This window comes from Rattus norvegicus, chromosome X (assembly GCF_036323735.1).
Source record: "Rattus norvegicus strain BN/NHsdMcwi chromosome X, GRCr8, whole genome shotgun sequence".
NCBI classification, from domain to species: Eukaryota; Metazoa; Chordata; class Mammalia; order Rodentia; family Muridae; genus Rattus; species Rattus norvegicus.
In genome coordinates this window covers 38,740,167-38,763,035 of record NC_086039.1, presented here as the reverse complement: position 1 = coordinate 38,763,035, position 22,869 = coordinate 38,740,167, and the positions used below count along the sequence as shown (strand labels likewise).

The window sequence follows — 22,869 nt, the reverse complement described above, 5'->3', positions numbered from 1 at the left end:
ATAAGCAAACCGTCTTCCCATACAAGGATTTGAGGTCCTTTGAAAAGCTGACAATGAATCCTGTTTTGTTTTGTTTTTTTCATACCAGAGTATATGGCTAAGAACTATTACCTAAACTACACTGTGGGATACTGCATGTATGTTTCCCACATGCATCTCTAGGTTCTTAGGGTAGGTATCATGAGACTGCATGTTTAAAGTTCAGTACCAAAAGAATGTTAATGTGCTTTTGCGCTTGATATTTGTTGAATGGAGTATGGTGAAGTGTGAATTAACACAGAACCAAGTGTTAGGGAAAAGAAGAAAGTCATCATATTTGTCTGCCTAAAGGTACATTTCAATCTGAGTTTTGAAGTTAAGGACACGTGCAGAAAAAGAGGATAGGAAGAAATGTTCCAGGAATATCCTTAGAAGCAGTATTGAAAGACTTCATTTCTAAGGATTGATTCATGATCAAGAAATCCCACCCCTGGGGTTGGGGATTTAGCTGAGTGGTAGAGCACTTGCCTAGCAAGCGCAAGGCCCTGGTTTCAGTCCCCAGCTCCAAAAAAAAAAAAAAAAAAAAAAAAAGAAATCCCACCCCTTTGCCTACTTTGTAAGGTTTTCTGGAGTCCTTGATAACATTTATAACATCTCAGCAGCCATCAAGCCTTGCTACCACAATCCCTTCTTTGGGGATTCATGCTAGATTGTTTAGAGGGTGAAATAACAAGGGACAGAACCAAACTATTTACCTAGACTTATAGTAACTTTCCAGAAAGATCAGCATTCTCTCATGTTGGAAGTGTTTTGAATCCTTGTTTTGCTCCAGGTAAATCTGAACTTGGTGCTTCTTATAAATGTGTTCTATGGTGTTGGCCAAGTCTATGCTTTTCAATTTATAGCCAAAGATGATCTCCAAAATCTGGATAGTCTTCTAAAGGGTGACCTTTCCCTTGTCCCCAATATCACAAGGGAAGGGAAGATGATGATTTCTCCTGCGGTGGGGTTAGGCCGAATTGTCTGCATAATCTAAATATCAGACCGCAAGAGATTGCAGATCTGACAGTCTTCATCAAAGTGCATATTCATCATGGGGGGACCGCTGTACAAGGAGCTGAGGAGCATAAAGGTCAAAAATATGTGTAGCCCACCTTGTTGGAATGTCCACTCTAGCAAGACCCATGGGAATCACAAATCCATGGCCCTCTAGTTCTTGGACCCTCCTATCCTTGTCTCTATCCCTGTTTTAGAGGATGATCGAATATCTCCATAGCCCCTGAGCAGGATTTCCATTATTTCTTGACCATCATCTTACTTTGAGTATAACTCCTCTATGTTTGGTTTTAAGCCTAGCCTTTAATGGCTGAGCCATCTCTCCAGCCCAAGTATAACTCTTAAAGGTCTGTGTTGCCAGCACTTTCTGAAAAATGTTCACTCACATTGGTTTCAGCTAAACATTAGCAGTTTTATTTTAATTCAAAGGTGTCATACTTATTTGACAGTGGTGTGTATGTTGTACATGCACTGGAAAGCAATAGGGGTCTTCGCTGTAGGCTGTCTTGGTTTAGATCACAGAATGGACATTGTACTCAGAGGATCTAGAGGAGCTTACTTCCAATGATTTGCAAAGAAAAAAGCCTGGGGGAGTTGTTCTGTGGCCTGAGGTTATATGCCTAAGGGTTCCAGGGTGGAAGTCTGGAAAAAGTGAAGTTCTTACAAGTCTTGCTCAGTGCCCTCTACACAGCTACTGGTGCAGTGTACAGCACAAAATAGCTACTGAAGAAGCATTTAGTGGGTGGATGGAATAGAAAATATTCAAAGAGTTCTAAATGAATGGCTAGGTTATGGTGAATAGGTTATAGGCACATCTGTGCTCTGTTGATATCAAAAGAAGGTGAAGGAGACCTGTATGCTAATGAACTTGAGTAAAATGTAACATTTTTCTTCTTTTTCTTGGTGGCTGTCACAAAGCCCTTTTTAAGTTTGACAAGCATTGTGGCAATCTATCAAAGAGGATGTTTGTGCATGTGCTATTTTCTAAGCCTCCTTTGCAATTAATGAAATACTGTTGTTTCAGTAAAATTGAAATGAAAAAGTGCATATTCTCTCATCTTTAAGGAAATAAAAAGGTAACTTTAAGCTGGACATGGTGGCTTACACACAGCTGAGATCCTGGCACTCATGAGGTGGAGTCAAGAGGATCAATAATTCAAGGCCTGTCTGAATTACATGAGATCCAGTTTCCAACAACAAACAAAATGAAGTTAAAACCAAACAAAAGGAGGACCAGATTCAGGGCATCTGAAATCCCAGCTGAGTTTTGAATCCTAGTGGGTAGCATGTATTATCCCTTCTGACTTTGAACTCCATACTAAATTGGTAAATTGTCACATTGATAGCACCCTGAAGGAATGGCTCCTTGGGCTGGGCATGTACCTGAAAGATAGAACATTGACCTAGTACATATAGGTCCCTGGGTTCCATCCCCAGTACCACAAAGAAAAGAACTGAAGAAAGAAAGAAAGAAAGAGAGAGCGAGCTTCTACTGTTCCACAACAGAATACCATACTTTTTGCCCCCAATGTCTTACTTTCATGTTGTGCTGTTTCTAGGACTGCATCGATGTAGGCTGGTGGGAAGGAGAGCTCAATGGCAGACGAGGAGTGTTTCCTGACAACTTCGTGAAGTTACTTCCGTCAGACTTCGACAAGGAAGGGAATGTAAGTCTCTCTGGCTTTGATTTCATTGTCTCCCTTTCTGTCAGAATTGTGGCTTCCATGATGACACTGGGGAGGTAAAGATCTTTTGATATAAAATTAAAGATCAGTGACATTTAAATGTTCAATGGACTTGAGTTCTGAGCCCCTGGCTGCCATAGGACAAGCCCAAAACCATTATCCAGAGTTCAATGTATATAGAGTACCTGGCACACTGACATTCCCAGAAAAGCTGTCAGAACCCTGGACGTTCTACATAGTAAGAAAATACCTCCTGTTTTATATAGCATAGTCCCTGGTGGTGCTGAAGTAGCCAATATTTAAAGTTGCTGAAAATTATCTTTTGAGACTAAGAATGGAGAGCACAGCCTGCTAATTTTATTTTATATTTGCATATGTGTATACATATACTTAAATGCATATTTATGTGTCTCACCCAGGTTGTCTCTCTCTTTGTGGGTTTGATGGTGTTTGCTGTTTAGATGATCCATTCGGTTTGCCTTACTCCTTGTGCATTGTTTCTCAGCTAATGATGTAACAAAAACTGGGGAGAACTGGAAGTACTTTACAGTATGAAGGGAGAGATAGCTGCTTTAGCTCATCTACCCATCCTCTTCTGTACCTCACAGCCTTTTACTCAAGCTTTTGCCTGATCTCTGGCCTGGGGCCTCTTCACATCCAGGGAATGTTCTGTTCTTGGACCAGGCTAAGCCTAACTGTAGTATTCAGTTTTCTAGTTGTTGTAACAAAGTATTTGACAGATATAACCTATGAAAGAAAGGGCTTATTTTGGCTCACGGGTGGAGTCCATCATAGTAACAGATGGTCATATGGCATGCCAAGAACCAAAGGGAAACTCCCTAATAGACATGCTTACAGGTTTGTCTCCTAAGTGATTCTAGATCTTGTCAAGTTGACAGTATTAACCATCACGTCAACTCTGATACATCACCATTCCTGAACTGATATATTGTAATGATAGCTATAGTGCTAGTAGTTTGTCACACCATGACTTAATGGTATCGACACCGTTTAGATGAGTGGGTATATTTATTTTAAAAGGTAGCAATGTTCTAGCATCTCTAACAATCTCCCAGGTAATGTTGACACTGCTGGTTCATTGACCACACTTTTGAGCATCAAGATCTTAAAAGAGCCTGAAGAAGCAGGATTTAGACTCTCCAGAGCTCTGGTTCAAATACCAAGAAGGATTGGCCTATATAGACTACAATACAGTCCTCACATAAGCAGTCCAAGAAAGCAAGCTATTAAAGTGTATTAAAAGCATGGCCTTAGATTTCAAACTCATTTGATGATCTAAGGGCATAATCTTGGGAGATGCCTCAAAGTGTGTCCAATAGTGGATAAATTTTCCTGTACACATTGACCATTCTAGCAGTTATAATTACTATCTGTAAGGGTAGGGGGAAACTAGCCACAACTATGATCTAATGCTAAAATAGTAACTCTGATTCTTTTTGCTTCAGCTGACCAAATCAACACAGTATCTTAATTTCTTGGTTAATTTCCCTGGAAATCAAAATGAGGCTAGGAGTTTTGATGAATAGCCATTTAAAAAAGGTACCCAGTGACATGTAAAAGGTATTTATAGAGATAACCAAGCAAAGAATCGCACACTCTTCATGCAATTTCTCATATTTTTCCTGGATCTCTTGCCTGAAAATTGTGTTTGAGTTTTCAGTCATTCCTTCAGTATTTTTGGAAATATTTCCCTGAGCTGGCCTTCATGGTAAATGAATAGAAATGAAGCATACAGTTGCTGTCCTTGTTGACTCAGATTTGGGCGGCAAGGCTGGCCTGCAAGGCTTTCTGAAGGATTCTCCCTGTGGCTGGGCCTCAGTGAGTGGAACACGGGTCCATCCACATGGTTTGTGGTACCCTTCTTCACCCATCCTTGAGTCTGGAAAAATCCTTTGTTGTGAGTCTCCTCCTTTGGGCACTCTGCTAGGCTTTGTTGTCTCCTTGGGTCAAACTGAGGCAGTAGGATTTGCATTTTTAAAAGGAAAGCTGGAAGATCAAATTCCAAGTATTGACCATGTAACATGATGTTTGAAGTGTCCACAGACCCTCATATCTAGAGTTGAACCAACCACAGACTGGAAAGGTTTTAAAAATTTGTCTGTGCTGAGCATACACAAACTTAAAGAATTATTCCCTATAAGAGTCACGTATAAGTAATCTAAATGTGATTTTACAGTAAATAGTAAGAGGGACTTAGGTTGCATATAAGCAGTATACCATTATATTAAGGACCATAGTACCAGTGGATTTTTGTGTCCACAGGGGATCATGTAACCAATCAAACACATATTCCAAAAGGTTATTGTGTATTTACATCACAGAATGACTAACTATAGCTCAGCAACATATACTTGTCATTTTTATGGTGACAGGAATATGATTTTGAAACACTAGATCATTTTTTCTAATGAATGACCAAAAACCACAGTTGGCTCTTTTGTGGTGCTCTGTCTTTAAATTCTTATTTTGTTTTTAAATTTTTTGTTTTTGTTTTTAAATTCTTATTTTAAAGTCTTATTTTGCTGGGGCCACGAATTCACTCATACGAGACACACTCTACAGTGTACTGTTCTAGAAGCTCTTTGTTACATAAGATATTAAGGGAAGCAGGAGAGTGACGTTGTTATTGCTGAGAGGACATGGCGTGGCCTCCTTGTTGAGCTGTGCATATTTTGTAGCGTCCCATGGGCATCTCTGCAACCTCAGACATGCAGGCCTCATCTCTTTTTAAAACTTCATCCTCACAAAGCAGAAAACTTCGTTTTAGGGATACAATAGTCAGACCTGTCAGATAACTGAAAAGTAATTTTCAGATAGCTGAAAAGGTATTGTCTAATGTGACATTTAGGTTTTTGAAATTTCAAAGTAGAAAATCCCCTTTTCATCCCCACTGGCTTACAAAACCAGCGGGATAGCTTTGCACCCGTTGCTATGCCAGCCTTTATTGCTTGCTGCACCTAGAATACTGGTGAGTTGGTGACAATATGGTTGGGGCAGGAGATGCCACTCGCTGAATTGACAGTATAAGGATGATTAGCATTATTAACGTGAAGATGCTGTATGGCTTATGGTGTCTGAGACATTCTGCCACCAATTTCAGCAGATGTCATCTCCTCTCCCCAGTGACTGGGGTTACAGTCATTCACCCAGAAAAGAGGACAGTATGCAATGATCAGGATAGGCAGAAGCAAGTCTTCCACAGCAGGCTTTTTGACTCAGCAGGCATCACCAGGGCATGCTTTTGAGTCTGGCTTCTCTTCTGCCAGGCTGTGGACACAAGAGTCTCACCATCAGGCCTTTTGCAATCCCTGGTGGACTCACGTCCTGAGGACGTTCAGCAGATTTTCCAGCATGGCAAGCATTCTGTGGCTTTTCCTCAAGGTATTCCAGGAGAGAATGCTCATTGATCTCGTGGTGCATATTTTAAAGCAATTATGTAAGCTATTTAGGAGAGAACCTAGATGCAATCACTGTTTATTTTGAGCCTTGACAGCACAATTGAACATCAGGATGGAAAGATGAAATATTCTCAGAGCTCTAATGAAGCAAGGCGCATGCACTGTCATTGTCAGTGACGTGTAACAGGGAACTAGGGCTGAGTTCCAGAATTAGCAGGAACAGCATCCTGATGTCATTAGAAAGAGACAAAGGTTAGGATTAACGTTTGGAAAGATTGTCCTTTGAAGGGTAGTGTTTCCAGAACATCTCAGGCCGTGTACCATCTAAGAGAAGAAGGTAGATCACCAGAAGCTGCAGCACCATTCTAGTGCATGTCTCCTGAATGGGCTCTTTGGAGTTGGTGCCATGTCCCAAGTGGACACCTCTAAGGCTCCCCCAAGGGTTTCCCTAGTGAATATACCACAGGGAAACATCTGCTTCTCACCACAGGAACTTAGAAACCTGTCCTGAAAATGTCTCTGCCACTGTGACTCAGCCTCACCTTGCATACTCCCAGGCTTACACAGGCAGCAGGCTGCTAGCTTGCTAAGTAACAGGAGCTCAGAAGTACTGGTCCTGGCCATTTGCCCTACCACTACGCGTCTAATTTCTTAGGATCCAGGTTTCCCAACAACAACAACAACAACAGCAGCAGCAGCAACAACAACAACAACTCCAGATTGCTCTGGGAAGGCAAAGAGCCCACGTGAGAGGAAAAAGCCAGGCAGGTATGGCCCCTCTTCACACATAGAAGGAGAACGTTTGCCAAGGGAGCCATAGCCTGAGTTCAGCTAAACCCAATTGTTGCAAGAGCACTATTCTGTTAGCTTCGTCAACTCTGGTTTTTCCATATTCACCACTGACCAGGGTCTAGGATTGTAGTTCAATTTGGCATAGTGCTTCTAATGCAGAGTCCCAAGTTTGAGCCCCAACACTGCATAGTGTGGGTGAAGCGTTGAACAGCTGTAATCCCAGCACTCAGGAGATAGGGGCGGGAGGGTAGGAAGTCCCTTTGTGGCTGTATGTTGAGTTTGAACTCAGCTTAGGATATGAGAAACCATGTCTCAACTAACAAACAAAATCAAGCCAGGCATCTTTCACATGCCTGTAACTCCAATTCTGAGAGGACAGACAAGAGGGTTGCGTCTTCCAACCTATCCAAGGAAACATGAGACTGATCTCAAAGGGAATAGGCGGAGAGCGATGCCAGCAGGCACCTAATGACCTCCACATGAGTGCATAAGGGTATGCACTTGTGTGAGAGGCTGTGGGGAGAAACAGCCAGCCAGACAGCTAGACAAGCAGGCAGGCAGGCAGGCAGGCAGGCAGGCAGGCAGGCAGGCAGGCAGGCAGGCAGGCAGAGAAAACAAGTGAATGAGTGAATGAATAGATTCCCCCCGCCCCCGGAGCTGAGGACCGAACCCAGGGCCTTGCACTTGGTAGGCAAGCACTCTTCCACTGAGCTAAATCCCCAACCCCTGAATAGATCTTTTAAAATAATCACTGACCACACTCTTCCTACTCATAACAACCTCTAGGCACTCTGAAATGATCCTTTGATTTCCTACTTCCTCAGTTATAGCTCTGTGCTTGTACATCCTCATAAATTTATTCTAGATCAGGCAGCTTTGCAGATTTCAAACTTTTATTCAAAAAAAGTTTCCATGATGCTTAATCCACCACCGATGAGTTACATAGCATTCATTCTGACCACTTTACCCTTTACCAAGTTCTTAGGAGCTCTGGTATAATGACAACCTAGTTTATAAATTTGTTCTTAGCCAATATTTTTTCTCATTCCTAGACATGTCGATTGGTCCTCAGAGATCTCCTATAATTTTTTCTAAGTTCTAAATGTGGCCAATAAATCACAAAAAATAAACATATCCCCCACCCAATAACCAGTTTTAGGAAAATAATCCCCCCACGACATATCTGTCTTGTGTATTTAGTTCTTCTGGGTGGTCTCATACACAGGAATTGAGCTTGTGAGGCTGTTTATGTCACCTAAGTTTGGCCTATTGATATAGCCTCAGTGGGCTATCCGCAGGCCACCCAGATCGTATCACCTCTTCCTTCCCTGGCAGGATCTACAGTCTATGCTCTCTCGGTTGAACATCTCATTTGTCATATCCTTATCTATAGGGCTGATATTTCATTTCCCAGTTGGAACTTCTTTGAGCTGACACCCCAAGCTTCTCCTTCATTTTGTGTGTGGTATAAATTTGGCAGATAAATTGGATCTCTTTGTGTTTTGGTCTTGTGTCAAATGTGCCTGTTTTTCCTCTGCGCTTCCTTTCCTGTTCATTGTTCTGTTTTGTACTAGTATAAAGGAAAAGGAGGAAGGGAGGGGGGATGCATAAAGCTGGCTCCTGCCACATTCCATTTTCTAGATAAAGGGATGCCCAGGCCCTTCCACTAGACACGGGATGTGGATATATAATTAAGTTCTCACTTGTACGGTGGGCTGGATGGAATGAAGGGGTGTGCTGAGATAACCTATTAGGAGGAAGCTCTATTCCAGAGTCTAGATGATCCTAAAAGGCCATCCATTTGGAGTGATCTAACCATGAGAGAGACTACAGCCACATACCATGAGGCTAGAGACTGAGATAGGAAACCAGCAGGAGACTCTCCCAAGAGGAAGTTATATAATGGTTCCTTGGGATATCCTGTGCAGATGACGGTGCAGCTAGTTGTTTAAACTCTGGACGGTACAGAGGAGCACTTATAGACATCAGTATCACGTTGTCCCAGCTCCATACTTTCAAAGTGTGGTGGGTCCTCCAGATATGGCGGTGCAGAAATGGCAGGGCAGAGCCTCCCATCTTTCTCTACAATTGTCATGGGTGCCCTAGTCTGGTAAAATCCATTTGTATCCCTTCCAGTCTCTCAGCTTAGCTTGATGCATAGAGATGGAGATATTTTCTAAGGTCCAAAGTTGCTAAAAATCTGAGCTACCATTTTGCTTATCTGTTCCTCTAACCAAGTCCTGATTCTGTATTAGGATTCAAATAGGCTTGAGCCCTGTACGGTATTGGTACGGAGCTTGGTAGCCTGTGTACGGTATTGAGATAAACTGAATCTTTAAGGAATACTTAGGGACTGGGACTACAGCTCAGTGATAGAGTGCTTGCTTAGCATATGCAAAATGCTAAGTTCAATTCCCACCACCGAAAACAAAACAAAAAGAGATAGGTCATGGGGTATCTCTTTCATGAATTGATTAATTCTATCATGCATTAATTACATCCCGACGACAGTTTTCCCTCTCTCCACTCCTTCCAGTTCCCCTGGTTATTATATTCTTGAAGAGACCTGGTTAATTTTCTTGAGACTGAATTACTTTTCAAGGTTGCAATCCTGGTACCGTACTTCAGTTTTTCTTGTACATGTGCTGCTTCTGTCTGTACTTTCTGCCCCTCCCAGCTTCTGGTATGAGTTGAAGTAGTAGAAAACCCTTATAAGCCAATCAAAAGCCAACACCGCATTCTTGGACTTTCAAAATGAAGAACCCCAATAAACCTCTTTTTTTTTTTTTTGGTTCTTTTTTCAGAGCTGGGGACCGAACCCAGGGCCTTGCGCTTCCTAAGCAAGCGCTCTACCACTGAGCTAAATCCCCAACCCCACCTCTTTTCTTTATAAATTACTCAGATTTAGGTGTTTTGCTACAGCAACATCAAACTGGTTAAGCAGTTGGCTAAGCATTTCTTCATGTCTAATTAACCATCAAAGTCTGTCCTCAGATTATTTTGAACAAAACATATCTCAGTGGTTTGGAGGGGAGGAGCTACAAACTGGTTCATAAAGCAAAGCTGCAGATTACAGTTCCTGCCAGGAAAAAGCAGTTGAGCCAGATGATGAGCTCCTTGGTTTGGAACAGGCAAGTCCTGTCAAACAAGGGGCAGAGTCAGTTTCGAAATCCTTCAGCAGGAAGCAGTTTGCCTTCCTGCTATCCGTACTCTGGAACATTCAGATATGTTTCCTTCCTGGTACTGTAATGGTAATAATCAAATATAGCTGGTGTGGCCTTTGAAGGATGACAGGTCATTTCCGTTTGAAGCATATGCAGTCAGAGGTGAGCATACATATTTAGATGTATGTGCCCTAAATACACGAGGTCACAGAAAGCTTTGGATTCTAATACAAATCAGGAAATGTTGGCTCTCTGGGTTTTATTGTTGCTACTGGCATTTTCTTGTTGTTTTCTTTTTTAATAAATTCTCAGTGCCTGGACAGTGAGTGATACGGCTTCTAGACCCCTTTTGCTACCAGCCGATTGCTGCAGACCCCCTGAGCATCATCACCATTGCAGAGGGGCTCCTCCCATAACTCCTGGCCCCACATCCACTGCTTTGTTTTCAGCTCTTACCTAAGAGTTGAGCAGCCTAAAGCCACCCAAGTTTGGAACTGAGGTTTTGTTCTTTCACCACCGGGGAGAGGGATGAGAGAATAAATGGAATGATTGACTCTAAAGATACAGGACTTTAAATCCTCACCTGAGTTGAAGGAGCTGGTTGGTATGTAGCTGTTAAACTCCACAGAGAATCTCTGGACCTCCTGCTGAACCTGGTGCGTTCCTCATGCCAATATCTGCATCCAAACACAGTTGAACATTTTGAGGAAAAGCAACTCTGGGTCTCCTCATCTCTATTTCTTTGAGAATCAGCAACTACTGCGTTTCTTTATTATTACCATATTTTTGCTGTGGATTTGCTGCTCTGCATTTTCTGTTCTCGTCACCCAGTTTGGTATATTAAAATATAAAAGTAGGCCCATGTACAGTGCTTCCAAGTTTTGAGGAGGTGGTCTAAAGCCATATGGGTCTGGAAAAAGCAAGGAGGGGGATGTGGGAAGGTTTGAAAGGAGAAAGGGAAGAGAGAAATGACGTAGTTATAATCGGTTGAACTTACTAAAACCAGAGAATGTGGACTCAGTCCAAAAGCGGGGGTTGGGGGAGATGAATGAACTTCCCTGCTGTCTGGTACCTATACAGTGCAGTACAGACAGCTCACTGCTCACAAACTAGCCCTTCCTTTTAAATGTGTGTCCTAACTGCCTCTGCAGTGGTCCTGACACTTGTCATAAATGCAGACCCCTGCCTCCTCCTGTTGCCACTCTCACAGGCATACTTTCTGGGACCACATTTCACACAGTCTTGTTATTACAAAATAGCCCATCCTCTCTCTCTCACCCTCCTTTCTCATCTCTTCTTTTTCTTCCACCCATTCCTTCCATGACACATTTCATGCATCAGCTACAGGCCAGACCTTATACAACATCAAGAGGCTTTGGTTTCTTTTCACATGGCCCAGTAATCACAGAAAGTGTCATAGTTTGTAATTGCTTTACCTCTTTCCCCTCCATATATTTTGAAGCAAGGTCTCTGGGGTAACAGCTTCTACTACAGAGTCTTCTGTGAGATTGTTTATAGATTTTTTAAACTAGGGCCAGAGAGATGGCTCAGCCAGGAAAAGTGCTCGCTTCTGAGCCTGACAACTTGAGTTTCATCCCCAGGATCCACAGAACAGAAGGAGAGAAACTGCTCTCCATGAGCTGTCCTCTGATCTTCCTACACATGGTGTGGCATATGTGAGCAGGTTCACACACATTACCATATACACAAAATAAATTTTTAAAAATGTTTAATTAATTAAAAGAGTATTTCAAACCATCAAGGGGGAAGAAAGACATCCAGGAATAGGCATGACTGGGACTTGGGGGAAGAATTAGGCTATAGGGTGTTGTCAGTTTCATGACTAAGCAGTAACTCTGATTGTGAGTTAAAGGAAGCTTAAATGGCAAGGTTTCAGCAGTAACTTCATTAGATAAACATACCTCCATTCCCAAACGAGTTATACCAAGACAGAGAAGGAGGAAGGACAGAGTTAATAGGGAACTGGAAAAAGCTGACAAAGGGAATAGAGTATTGGGAGAGCCTGAGTCACAAACACACCCACACACAGTGCAGGGCCTGTATTCAAGGGCCGGAGGCCCTGAGTGCAGCTTGCTTTTTCCTAATAAAGTTCATTTGTCTGCACTTATACGTACGTCACAGGAAAACATCGAGGAGGAAACATACCCAAGTGTATACACATGTAGTCCTGCTAGTCAGAAACCACCACTTTAAACATACTTCTCCCCACTCTTTCTACTTTTTGTGTGTTACAGAATAGGTGAGCTCATACCATAGCTGCAATTTGATAACTATTTCCTCCTTGCAATCTGACCATCAGACTGTTGCCTGTGCTTTGATGAGTTCCGTGTGTGTGCTATTATGCCTGCCTCATGGCTCTGCTCCAGCATTGGGCCTTCATAGTGGTTAGCAGTGTGCTGTGGGTCAAACAGCCCTGGGCTTTACTCCCAGTCTCCTCTACCCCATTTACTAGCTTGCTTCATTTAATAGCTTAGTGACCTTGGGAAATGACTTCTCTCAATTATTTCAACAGCAGCCTGGGCATATTGATACCAGTTCCTCATAGAGTTGCTACATGAGTTTCCCAAGTCCGAGATTACTAACTCTTGCAAAACCATCTCCTCCCAAGTTGAAAGATAACATTAATGGCCATTTATTGGTGAGAAAGGAGAGCTAGGTGAGGCGGCTCGTCATCATCTAAAAATAGAGATTTGTACTGATCTTCAGCTTTCAGAATCCTTTGTCTTTCCTACCATGCTATAGTCTTTACTCAGAGCAATTTGGTAGAATCAGCAACTAATAAAGAACCAGGCTGAAAAGATAGTGAATCCAGAGTCTGAATGCTATGATGCCCCCTCTGCAGATAAGAACACAGAAACAGATAAAGACAAGAACACATGTTCTTGTGTATCTTGTATTCTCTGGATTTTATTGGAAACATACTCTTTCTGCAGCGTTGTACTGTGTCAGAGAAAGGTAAGCCAGAGTGGCAGTTAGGTGTCTGTCTGCCTTTTGTGGTCCCTGTATTAATGTCATACTATGACATTTTTGGAAACCAGAGGATACTCGTTGTAGGTTTCTTAGAACCGCAAATACATGGTGCCTGGGAGAGTAAGGAGTGCCAACAGTGATGTGAAGCATCCAGCCCTTCCTCTCAGTTCCCTGCATCCTTCCTTAGTGTTATCACAGCCGATGGTTCTCCCCTTGCCCTTAGCACGACAGAACAAGACGGTGCCTGGCTGTGTTCTCTGACTGCTGTTTAGTCAGTTCATCTGTGTCCCTCTCCCTCCTCTAGTCAGTCTTGGATGACAAAGAATAGCCCCCAAACTCTGAAACAAGTTCAGGGACGAACGCTATTGATCGTACTGCTACTCCCATCGCCTATGGAGTAACAATGTGTAATAGAAAAAATAGTGGGCCACTTCGAAAAACCCCACATCCATTCCAGTTTAGCACATGTTGTAAGGTATAACTGCTATGTGAGTGATCTCACAAATGACCTTCCTCAGCATAAAAAGAGGCAAGAGGGCAGGGGCCTTGCCAGCCTGCAGTAGACTCTTGGTCTGCATTTACTTGAAGGTTCCATACGTCCTATCAGATCTGATTTTGAGTCTTCATGGTCACTCTTGCTGAACCACTTCTTATTCAGCTGATTAAATCTTAATTGCAAATGTGGCTTCAGTTTAGGGGCACCATTGTGCTTGCTGGTTTCAGGCCATTTTTGCTGAACTGAGCTTTTCTAGAAGGCTGTTGTAAATTTAGAAAGGGGGAAACTGCATTTCATTTGTTGGTCTGAGTTTTGTTTTACCGATTGAATTTGCTTCAGTGTTTATTTAGAGGTGCCGAAAGAAAGCTGGTGTCTCTAGGGAGAGAATTGCTCAATTTTTTTTTTGGAGAGGCTCTCCGAAATTGTCCATGCTGCACATAGAAAACAATGTCTATGTTCTGTGATACTCTAGCTTGCCAACAGTCTCATGTGTAATTATGATTGATTTTTCAGAGACCCAAGAAGCCGCCACCTCCATCCGCTCCTGTCATCAAACAAGGGGCAGGTAATGTACCTTTCAGATCCAGCAAACAAAATGTTCATCTTTCTTTTGTACAAATTCAAATTTTCTTTGTTAGAGTTCAAGATTTTTGGATCTACAAACTGCTAGTTTGGGGGTTGTGATTTGGTCTCAGCAGGCAGGTTTTAAATGAGCTGCTGTTTTTCCTAGACACAAACAAACAAACAAACAAACGAAAGAACCCGTATCACTAAAATGTGTCTCCACTACAGTACAGAAATTGGGGTTTTCAAGGAATGTACTTTAAAATGAACTGGGTCTTTTTTTTAAACAATCTGCTTTTGAGGAGCAAAGCCCTGCTTGTCCTTACTGATGGTCAGTTTCCCATGGGATTGCCATGCGTCACTGTTTATGAACAGATTTGCTGGGGTTTCGATGTCTGTCCTATGTGGCTAGCCAAAATTTGCACTTACTTCATCCCCCCCCCCAGAAAAAGATGGTTTTCTAGCCATAGATACTTTCCCTCTTGACTATTTTCTAGTCTTGAAAACAAAATCTAGTTCACTCATTCTGTGTGGTTTAGATATTAAGGGTGAATAGTATAGAAAGAAGTGATGTCACTGCATGATGGATTCTTTTTTTTTTTTTTCTTTTCTTTTTTTCGGAGCTGGGGACCGAACCCAGGGCCTTGCACTTGCTAGGCAAGCGCTCTACCACTGAGCTAAATCCCCAACCCCTGCATGATGGATTCTTATCCATAAAGATGATAGTTCCTGCTTCCCAATGGATGCCTCTTTATAATAGTCACATGTAATTGTGGAGAGAAATCCCTTTTGTGGATGACTATTTAAGTGGTTTGTTAACAAACTGAAGAGGGAAAGGAGAAATCAAAATATATAACATACATGTATGAAAGTGTCACAATGAAACCCATTATATTACACAGTGAATATACACTAAGATATGTGTATATGTACATACTAATTTTGACAAGAAACAACTAAAATAAAATTAAGGCTGTTTTAGTGTAAAAATCCACAATTATATGTATACCGTATAATATAAGAATATAAATTATTGGGTTTTATTTTTTCACACATTTATTAAGAAGTATTTTTTTTTTAGACACGGGGCCTCTCACTCTATCCCTGGATGGCCCAAAATTCACTATGAAGTTCAGGCTGACCTCCAACTAAGAAGTGATTTTTTTTGAAGAAAAAAAAAAGTAAAGTTTTTTAAGGGACTAGAAACTTAGAAGAAAAATCTATTTAAGTTTACATTTCTCTCTTATTTATTTAGCTCTAATTAAGAATTACAGAGATTAACCTGGCACTGGGTAATAATTCTACCTCCTATTCCACCCCAATTTCCACTAACATTGAACAGTTTCATTTTGCCACCTAGTGGCTCTGGTTATATAAATATTTTATTGTGCAAGATTAGAATAGACTAGAAGCGTGTTTTTTTCTCTGAAGACCCTTTTCTTTAGAGGCGTTAGTAATCAGTCAGAGCCCAAGGAATCAAACTGAGCAATTGAGAATTGGTCAGGCTGGAATGGAGAAAGTAGGACCAGATTCTTAGAGATAGTACAATTGTCTTTAGAAATGAGACTATATGGTAGGTGGTAGACAAATTCTTTTTTAATAATTTCACCATATTTGCAATGAATCTTTCCCGGGTAAAGCACAGCAACATTTGCTCTTCCGGCTCTTTTATCCCGAGGTATCTTGAGAATTGTTTGTAATGAGGGAATACATATCCATATTCCCATTGTGATCAACTTCCTTTTACCAAAAGAACCCAGATATGTAAATAATACAAATCAGAAACAGTGTTTAATATATAGTGCCATTAAAGATGGTTGTCACATGAAGCATGTGTTCAATGTAAAGTTTAAGTTTTTTTACCTCTTGGGGCCTCATAATTCTGATTTTAATATCTGGCACCCACCCATGGAACCAGCCAAGTACTCATTCAAGTCTATCAGAGAGTGCTTTGGACTGTTTTGTACTCTAGCTAGTTCCCAGTGCTCTTGTATGCCTGAAGCCAATAGCAAAGATGAGGGAGACCCTCAGGTGAGGGAACAGTGGCAGGCCATAGAGCAAAGGAGAAATGTAAAGTGATGTATTGGGAAATATGTAATATTTGAAGAATTCAGACACAGAGAAAGGATTTAGGGAAGACCATTGTAGCAAATCTGCATATTCCTCAAAATTATATTCTAGATATGTTGGTGTATGAGAAACCACTCTAAATTTTGTGGTATAAAACAATGATCTTTGTAGAGCCATAGATTCTGTAGGCTAAGGATGTGAATAGAGCATGACTAGAATGGTTAGTTTCTATTCCATCAGGGCTGGCATAGTGGTTTGGAAAGTTGAGCTAGCTGATGTTGGTGTATTCACCTGAAAGATGGTGGCTTCAACACATGTGTTGCTACCTATGTCAGGAATGGCTCGGAGACTGGGCTTAGCTGGGACTGCAGACCAGAGTGTGTTTGCATAGCTTCTCTGAGGTAGTTGATCTCTTATATGGATGTCCAGTAGTATTCCAGCAAATAAAGTGTAAGCTAGATGGCCTTATAACGTAACAGTGGAAATAGTATGGAATTATTTCAACTACTGGTCAAAACATTTGCAAGGCTAGCCCCATTCCGGCCAAGGGAATCTAGACCTTACCTCACAATGCAAGGTCTATCAAACAATTCCAGGCTATATATGTAGCTTATTACAAGATGGAGTCTAGTTCTGTATGAAACCTGTTCTTTATAAAATATAATACGATTATTATGATTCCTTAGTTATATATTTTATGAATAAATTATTTCTACACATTCTGCATGCCCACTTCATCATAATCTTTGACTTTTAATGTCCAAGGAAACAGTGTTTAAATATTTTAAAAGGAGTAATGGTGTTTTTATTAATTAAATATTTATAGGCATGCAAATTCTTTTTAAAGACACAGTCTGTATCCCCAGTTGGCCTAGAACTTGTAGTGATCCTGCCTTGGCTTCCCATGTACCAAATTTATAGGCACACCTGGCTATGCAAGCCAATTTCATGACATAGACTAGAAATGAGTTCTGCTGTGTTTCTGAACAATTAACACCAGCAGCCATCTCATGGGAAAAAAAACTCCATTGCCTTTGCTGTACTTGATAAATATTTAAATGCAGATATGTCAACTAAATAAATACAGAAAACATTTTCTGATTGCAATTAGCTTTTCCCTCCTAGGTACCACAGAGAGAAAACATGAAATTAAAAAGATACCTCCTGAAAGACCGGAAACACTTCCAAACAGAACAGAAGAGAAAGGTATGAGATCAATTCTTCATTGGCACATCTAGAACAGCGAGCAGTGAAGCTATCTGTCATGGCACTAGTCCTGATTACCCACACAATTTGCTTTTTCTTTGTAATATGGTGATTATGGGTTTGTTTTGATTGCTTCCAAACATCTCATTTTGAAGGAAATATGAGAAGGTTATGTGGCACTTTACAGGGACAGAGTTTTTCATGAAATCAAAACCAACCAGCCCAGTCATTGAACACATTAGGGCTTTTCCATGATGTGTCTACTATTGCCATCTTGCCTGTACCCCGAAGTTGGTGGTTTGTAAGTTTATCAAGGACCCTGCACATATCTGGTGCTTTCTATCTAATCCCTCTACTTTTCTCAGTTTCTTGTGGGGATGGGTTCATGCATCATTGATATAGGTGGTCTTGGCTTGCTGAAATTACCATTCATCCTTGGTCAGTTCTGGGCCCTTGAGTCTGGCTAATAACATTATAGACATATATTCCTGGCCAGGAATATTGGAGGGATAGGGATGGGGGGGTAGACATACTGGGAAAAGCAACTCTGTCTCATAGTTCTCAGAGAGAGTTTAGAAATTCCATTGGCAGAGAGGTCTCTTAAAACCCCACACAATCGGGTTAACAACAGTGCTTGATTCCCATCACTCTGAGGCTCTTTCCCCCGCGAAATCTGCATGCCATGAAGTGAAAGGGCTCCTTTTACTAGGTGTCCAAGTTTTGATTGATCACACATTTTTAAGGAAAGTACTATGTTATTATGAACAGGAAGCCAAGCAAATTCCATTTTTAAAAAGCAGTTATTTTGAAGTCACAAGAGAAATGCTAAATTAATGAATATAATTATCTGGAGGTGCTCCTTGGTGGCCTCATGAAATTTTATTGCAGAATTTAATATTTCACATCAGTCTACTGAAAGTTTTGCCAACATTGCAAGCTGTTAAAGATCTATACCTCTTTCTTTCTTGGTAAGCAGGTAAAATTTGAGTCATTAGAACCTCATTGTGAAGGCCAAGCCTGTGTTAGAGATCAGTGAGAAAATTGCTATTCAGTGTATGCTCTGTCAACATCTCTTTCCTAAAAGCATGTGCTATGAAATAACTAAACACCTACCCTCTGTCCTCATGGAGGACTCTAATATTATCCGTACCCTAGCTAGGCTCTGGGTTTAAGATACTTCATGCCCTGCCCATGCTGACTAACTTATAGATGGGTTTGCGAGCAGCCATTCTCCTTGGCTGACCAAGTAGCCACATAGCCCTAACTCTTCCTCTCAGAGTCCTTATCCTATGCCACAGTGAATCAGGAAGGCAGAAGTCCTAGTGTTAGAAGCCTAGTTAGATAGACCCTTCAGGGAACCAGTGTCTGAGTCTTAGCATCCCTGTGATGTCACCAAAATCTATATCATGCCACCATGCAAGTTACTGTTTTTGTTGCACAACAAGGGAGTTAACTCCTTAACATTTTAGCTTAGCCCCTCCACATTTCAGCTTGGTCCCTCCTTTTCTGGCCATAGTGTGCCAGAAGCTGAGTTCTTATAATTCCTGGTTTGGGTATATGTTCCTTTAGAAATACAGTGAAGACAAGCCCAGTGATACTTGCATAGTACCCTAGGAGGCACAGAAAGTTGTTGACACTTATTCTGAGTGCCCAAACAACATGCATGGTCTCATGCCTGTGCTGGCCAATGAAAGGTGTTCTGAGGATAAATACAGGAGTTTTACCTGTGCATCAGTGAGACACAAACGGAAATTCAGTCTTTATTAGTGAGAATATGGGTTAATGTTTTTTTCTACCATACGCAAGGCAAGACTAGTTTGAGAATGGGAAAATTGAAGCTGTCATTGAATGCCTCCCAATTTGACTACCAGATCTGGATTCAAGCTCTTCCTAATAGCTCCTTGACTCCAGAAACCAACTCCACAATCTGAGAAGTCCTACTTTGTCTTTCAAGTTTAAAAGCTGTATAGATATCTCTGAACAAGCTATTTCCTGAGCAGTTTTCTCTCTTATTGACTGATGCACTTCTCAGAGGTTAATCTGAGATGCACCAGGGCAACTCTTTCCCTACACCCAGTAGAAGATCATATAGGCCACATGGTAAAACCTATCAACTATCTATGGAATATCAGTTGTATGCCAATACTGCACAGGATCTTAAAGAGATGTTTTATCCAGGCCTTGAAGGTTAGGTAGGAGCTTGAATCCAGAGCTTGCTTGGAGCTCTGTGGCAGAAGGACCAGCACTAGCAAAAGCACAGGAAAAAGAGGACATCGAGTTCTGACTCCAATTTGGCTATGAATAAGTAGTGAATGGTACTCTTCACTATCAGCTTAGCTCTCAGAAAGGATATCAATGTGTGTGTGTGTGTGTGTGTGTGTGTGTGTGTGTGTGTGTGTGTACGCGCACGTGCATGTATTTTAAAGCAGGAAATAAGCAATGTATATGTAAACTTTGTCACTGACATAAGGTCTGTCTATTTTCTTCATGCTCACTTCCTCAAAAAATGACTTAAAGAAAGACCAGAGAGAGAGCCAAAACTGGATTTACAGAAGCCTTCTGTTCCTGCCATCCCACCTAAAAAGCCTCGTCCACCTAAGACCAATTCTCTGAACAGACCCGGTGTGTTGCCCCCAAGAAGACCCGAGCGACCAGTGGGCCCACTGACACACACCAGGTACTGCCATCTTCTCACTAAGGCGGGTAGGCATGGGATGATCATGGGAATCAAGCTTTGTCTAAAGATTCCAGCCACTTTTTTTTTCCAGTGAGGAAGTGGTTGCAAGGTGTTATAGAGTAAGCACAGTGTGGGTTTCAGGGGCACATGAGACAAGAACTGGGCCCATGTCATGTAGACCCTGCTCAAACCCAGAGCATTTTCCTGAGATTTGTCAGAATAAGGCCAGCTGCCTTGCAAAGTGGAGGTGCAGGTGGTGTACTCTCCTTCATCTCCTAGATGACTTTGCACATCTTCGCATACCTCGCTTATTATGGCTATGTTTCCTAACTCTAGCCATTCTGTGGTCCCTTGAGCTATGCCCTAGGCTCCATCTACTTTTCATAGCATGGTGTGGAGGACAAGAGCTGCATGACAGATTTTCCTGAGGCATGTGACTCTGAATTCTAAGACCTTCAAAGACATGCCTGACAACATGGTAATTTCTTCATGGCCAAGTTCTTCACTGGTTGTCTCAAACATGTGTTGGTAATCTAAAGTCAGAGTTGGTATTGTGTATTATAGAATTATATAGACAAGAAACTTTTGAATTCTCTCTACTAGTTCTTACTTAGAACTTTCTGCCATTCCGTACTTGCATAATACATGTTAGTGTGCTACATGAGAGCAAGTAGTCTGGAGATCTTCATCTGTCTCTGTAAACACCCTGAAGTCTATTCTTATAAGCTGTTTGCATAGTAAGCATTGGGTACAGCTTGTAAGGTCCTGTGTTGAAAGCAGACAGTCCTTTAGGCTTGAATCTTAGCGCACGCCTTTGCAAAGTGTTGTCTTTCTAACCTCCCTTTCACCATCTAAATTGAAAGTGACACTGAAATTCACCTTGATGTAATATTTAAATATGTAGCACATGCTTATAAAGTAACAGTCTTCTCCTTGTTAACTATTAAACTGTGTATACTACAGTAAGACAATAGTGTTTACTTAAATTTTTAAAACTGTGATGGAATTCACATGGCATACAATTTATCATCTTAACCATTTTTAAATTCATGGTTCGAATTGGGTATGCTCCCATCATTGTTGCAGTCATTTCCAGAAGTTTCCCCCTCTGGTATAAGTGCACATCTATACCCACTAAACAGTGTCTCGCCATTGCTGCCTTCCTGTAGTCTTAGATGTGATTATTTTGCTTCCTGTCTCTATGATTTTGACCTCTCGGTACCTCATATAAGTAGACTCAAAGTGCATGGCTGTTTTACTTTGTACCATGTACTTCCTCAGTGTTCATCTGTGTTGTCACACAGCCCACTTACTTACCATAATAAGAGTAACGAGTATCAGGGTTGGGGATTTAGCTCAGCAGTAGAGCGCTTGCCTAGCAAGCGCAAGGCCCTGGGTTCGGTCCCCAGCTCCGAAAAAAAGAAAAAAGAAAAAAAGAAAAAAAGAAAGAGTAACGAGTATCCTCCCAACACTGACCAAGTAAAGAGACACTTCATGGCTTAGATGGCTGAGAGGTAGAGATAACATGTCTGTCTATGGGAGGTAGTCTGCCCGGCTGAGCAGAGAACTATGTGCATTTGTAGAGCACGTGAGTTAGCATTCTGAAGGTGTTGTACTAAGGTTCAATTGAACTACTGCTTCTGTGAAATGGCCCTTGTGAGAATGAATTAGATTATGACCTCTAATCTCCAGTCAGGTCCCTATGAGTCATACCCTCATCTGATGGACAGTAAAGAGCTCTTTGTGTGTGATGAGACCACCTGAAGGTCCCAATAACTTGAGCAACAATCACATCAGTGCCATACTCAACTCTGAAGCTAACATATCAGAATGAAAAGGTTAGGCAAACAGAGTGCTGCTGTAGAGAATATGAGCTATCCAAACAAAAAGATGTCGAGCAAGAAAGATCACCTATCACGTTGTAACTTGCCAAAGGACAGCCAAGGCCATACGCTGCCAAATCCTGTTGGTCTTCAGGGGCTACACACATTTCAATATAGTCAATACTGTGTTCTAACACAGTCCTGCAGCTTTTTATGATGATCTAATCAAACAAGCAGTGGTGTTCTCACGGTATCCTTGTCTTTGAGAGTTACCCTCGACGCTGTGATTATGGGATAGGTGCAGCTTTGCAAGCTAGAGGAAGCTTGTCACCCTCGATGAACTAGCAGGCCCAAGAGGTCACATTTATCTCCTGCCTCTGTCTAGCACTTCTCAGCCTCCAGTTCTCAAATCTACTTTGTGAGGTAGGAGGGCAGGCTACCAAGGAGGGTGTACAAAGGCTTTCTATATATATAAACTATTGGGAAGCATAAATTCTTAACATTATCCTGCCACCTAAGTAGGCTATAAAAAGGTGGAGATACCGTAACCCCTACTCACCCTGTGACTGCCGAGCACCCAAGATTGTAGGACTCCATCCTGCGGTTCTGACCCAGCAGACCTGAAATAGACTTGGACATTTTCTTTTTTTTTTTTTGGTTCTTTTTTTTTCGGAGCTGGGGACCGAACCCAGGGCCTTGCGCTTCCTAGGTAAGCGCTCTACCACTGAGCTAAATCCCCAGCCCAGACTTGGACATTTTCATTTGGGGCTTTTTTGTTGTTGTTGTTTTGGTTTGGTTTTGTTTTAGAGGCGGGGCCTCATGTAGCCCATGCTGTCCTTAAAAATGCTGTGAATGCAAGGATTTGAACTTCTAATCCTCCTGCCTCCACATTCCTAGTGCTGGGATCACAAGCATGTGACATCATACCTGGCTTATGTGTTGTTGGG

At 41.7% G+C, this 22,869-nt stretch overlaps 1 protein-coding gene across 13 annotated transcripts in view; it reads left to right on the top strand.

Annotated features, from left to right (window-relative positions):
• The window catches only part of Sh3kbp1 (SH3 domain-containing kinase-binding protein 1), a 345,129-nt gene that overhangs the window by 268,623 nt on the left and 53,637 nt on the right, over positions 1–22,869 (top strand). For all 13 annotated transcript variants that reach the window (XM_039100102.2, XM_039100103.2, XM_006256931.3 and 10 more), the window contains 4 exons: positions 2,595–2,702; positions 14,096–14,147; positions 17,342–17,422; positions 19,940–20,099. In XM_039100102.2, the coding sequence (XP_038956030.1) occupies positions 2,595–2,702; positions 14,096–14,147; positions 17,342–17,422; positions 19,940–20,099 (401 nt within the window). The remainder of the gene's footprint in view (positions 1–2,594; positions 2,703–14,095; positions 14,148–17,341; positions 17,423–19,939; positions 20,100–22,869) is intronic.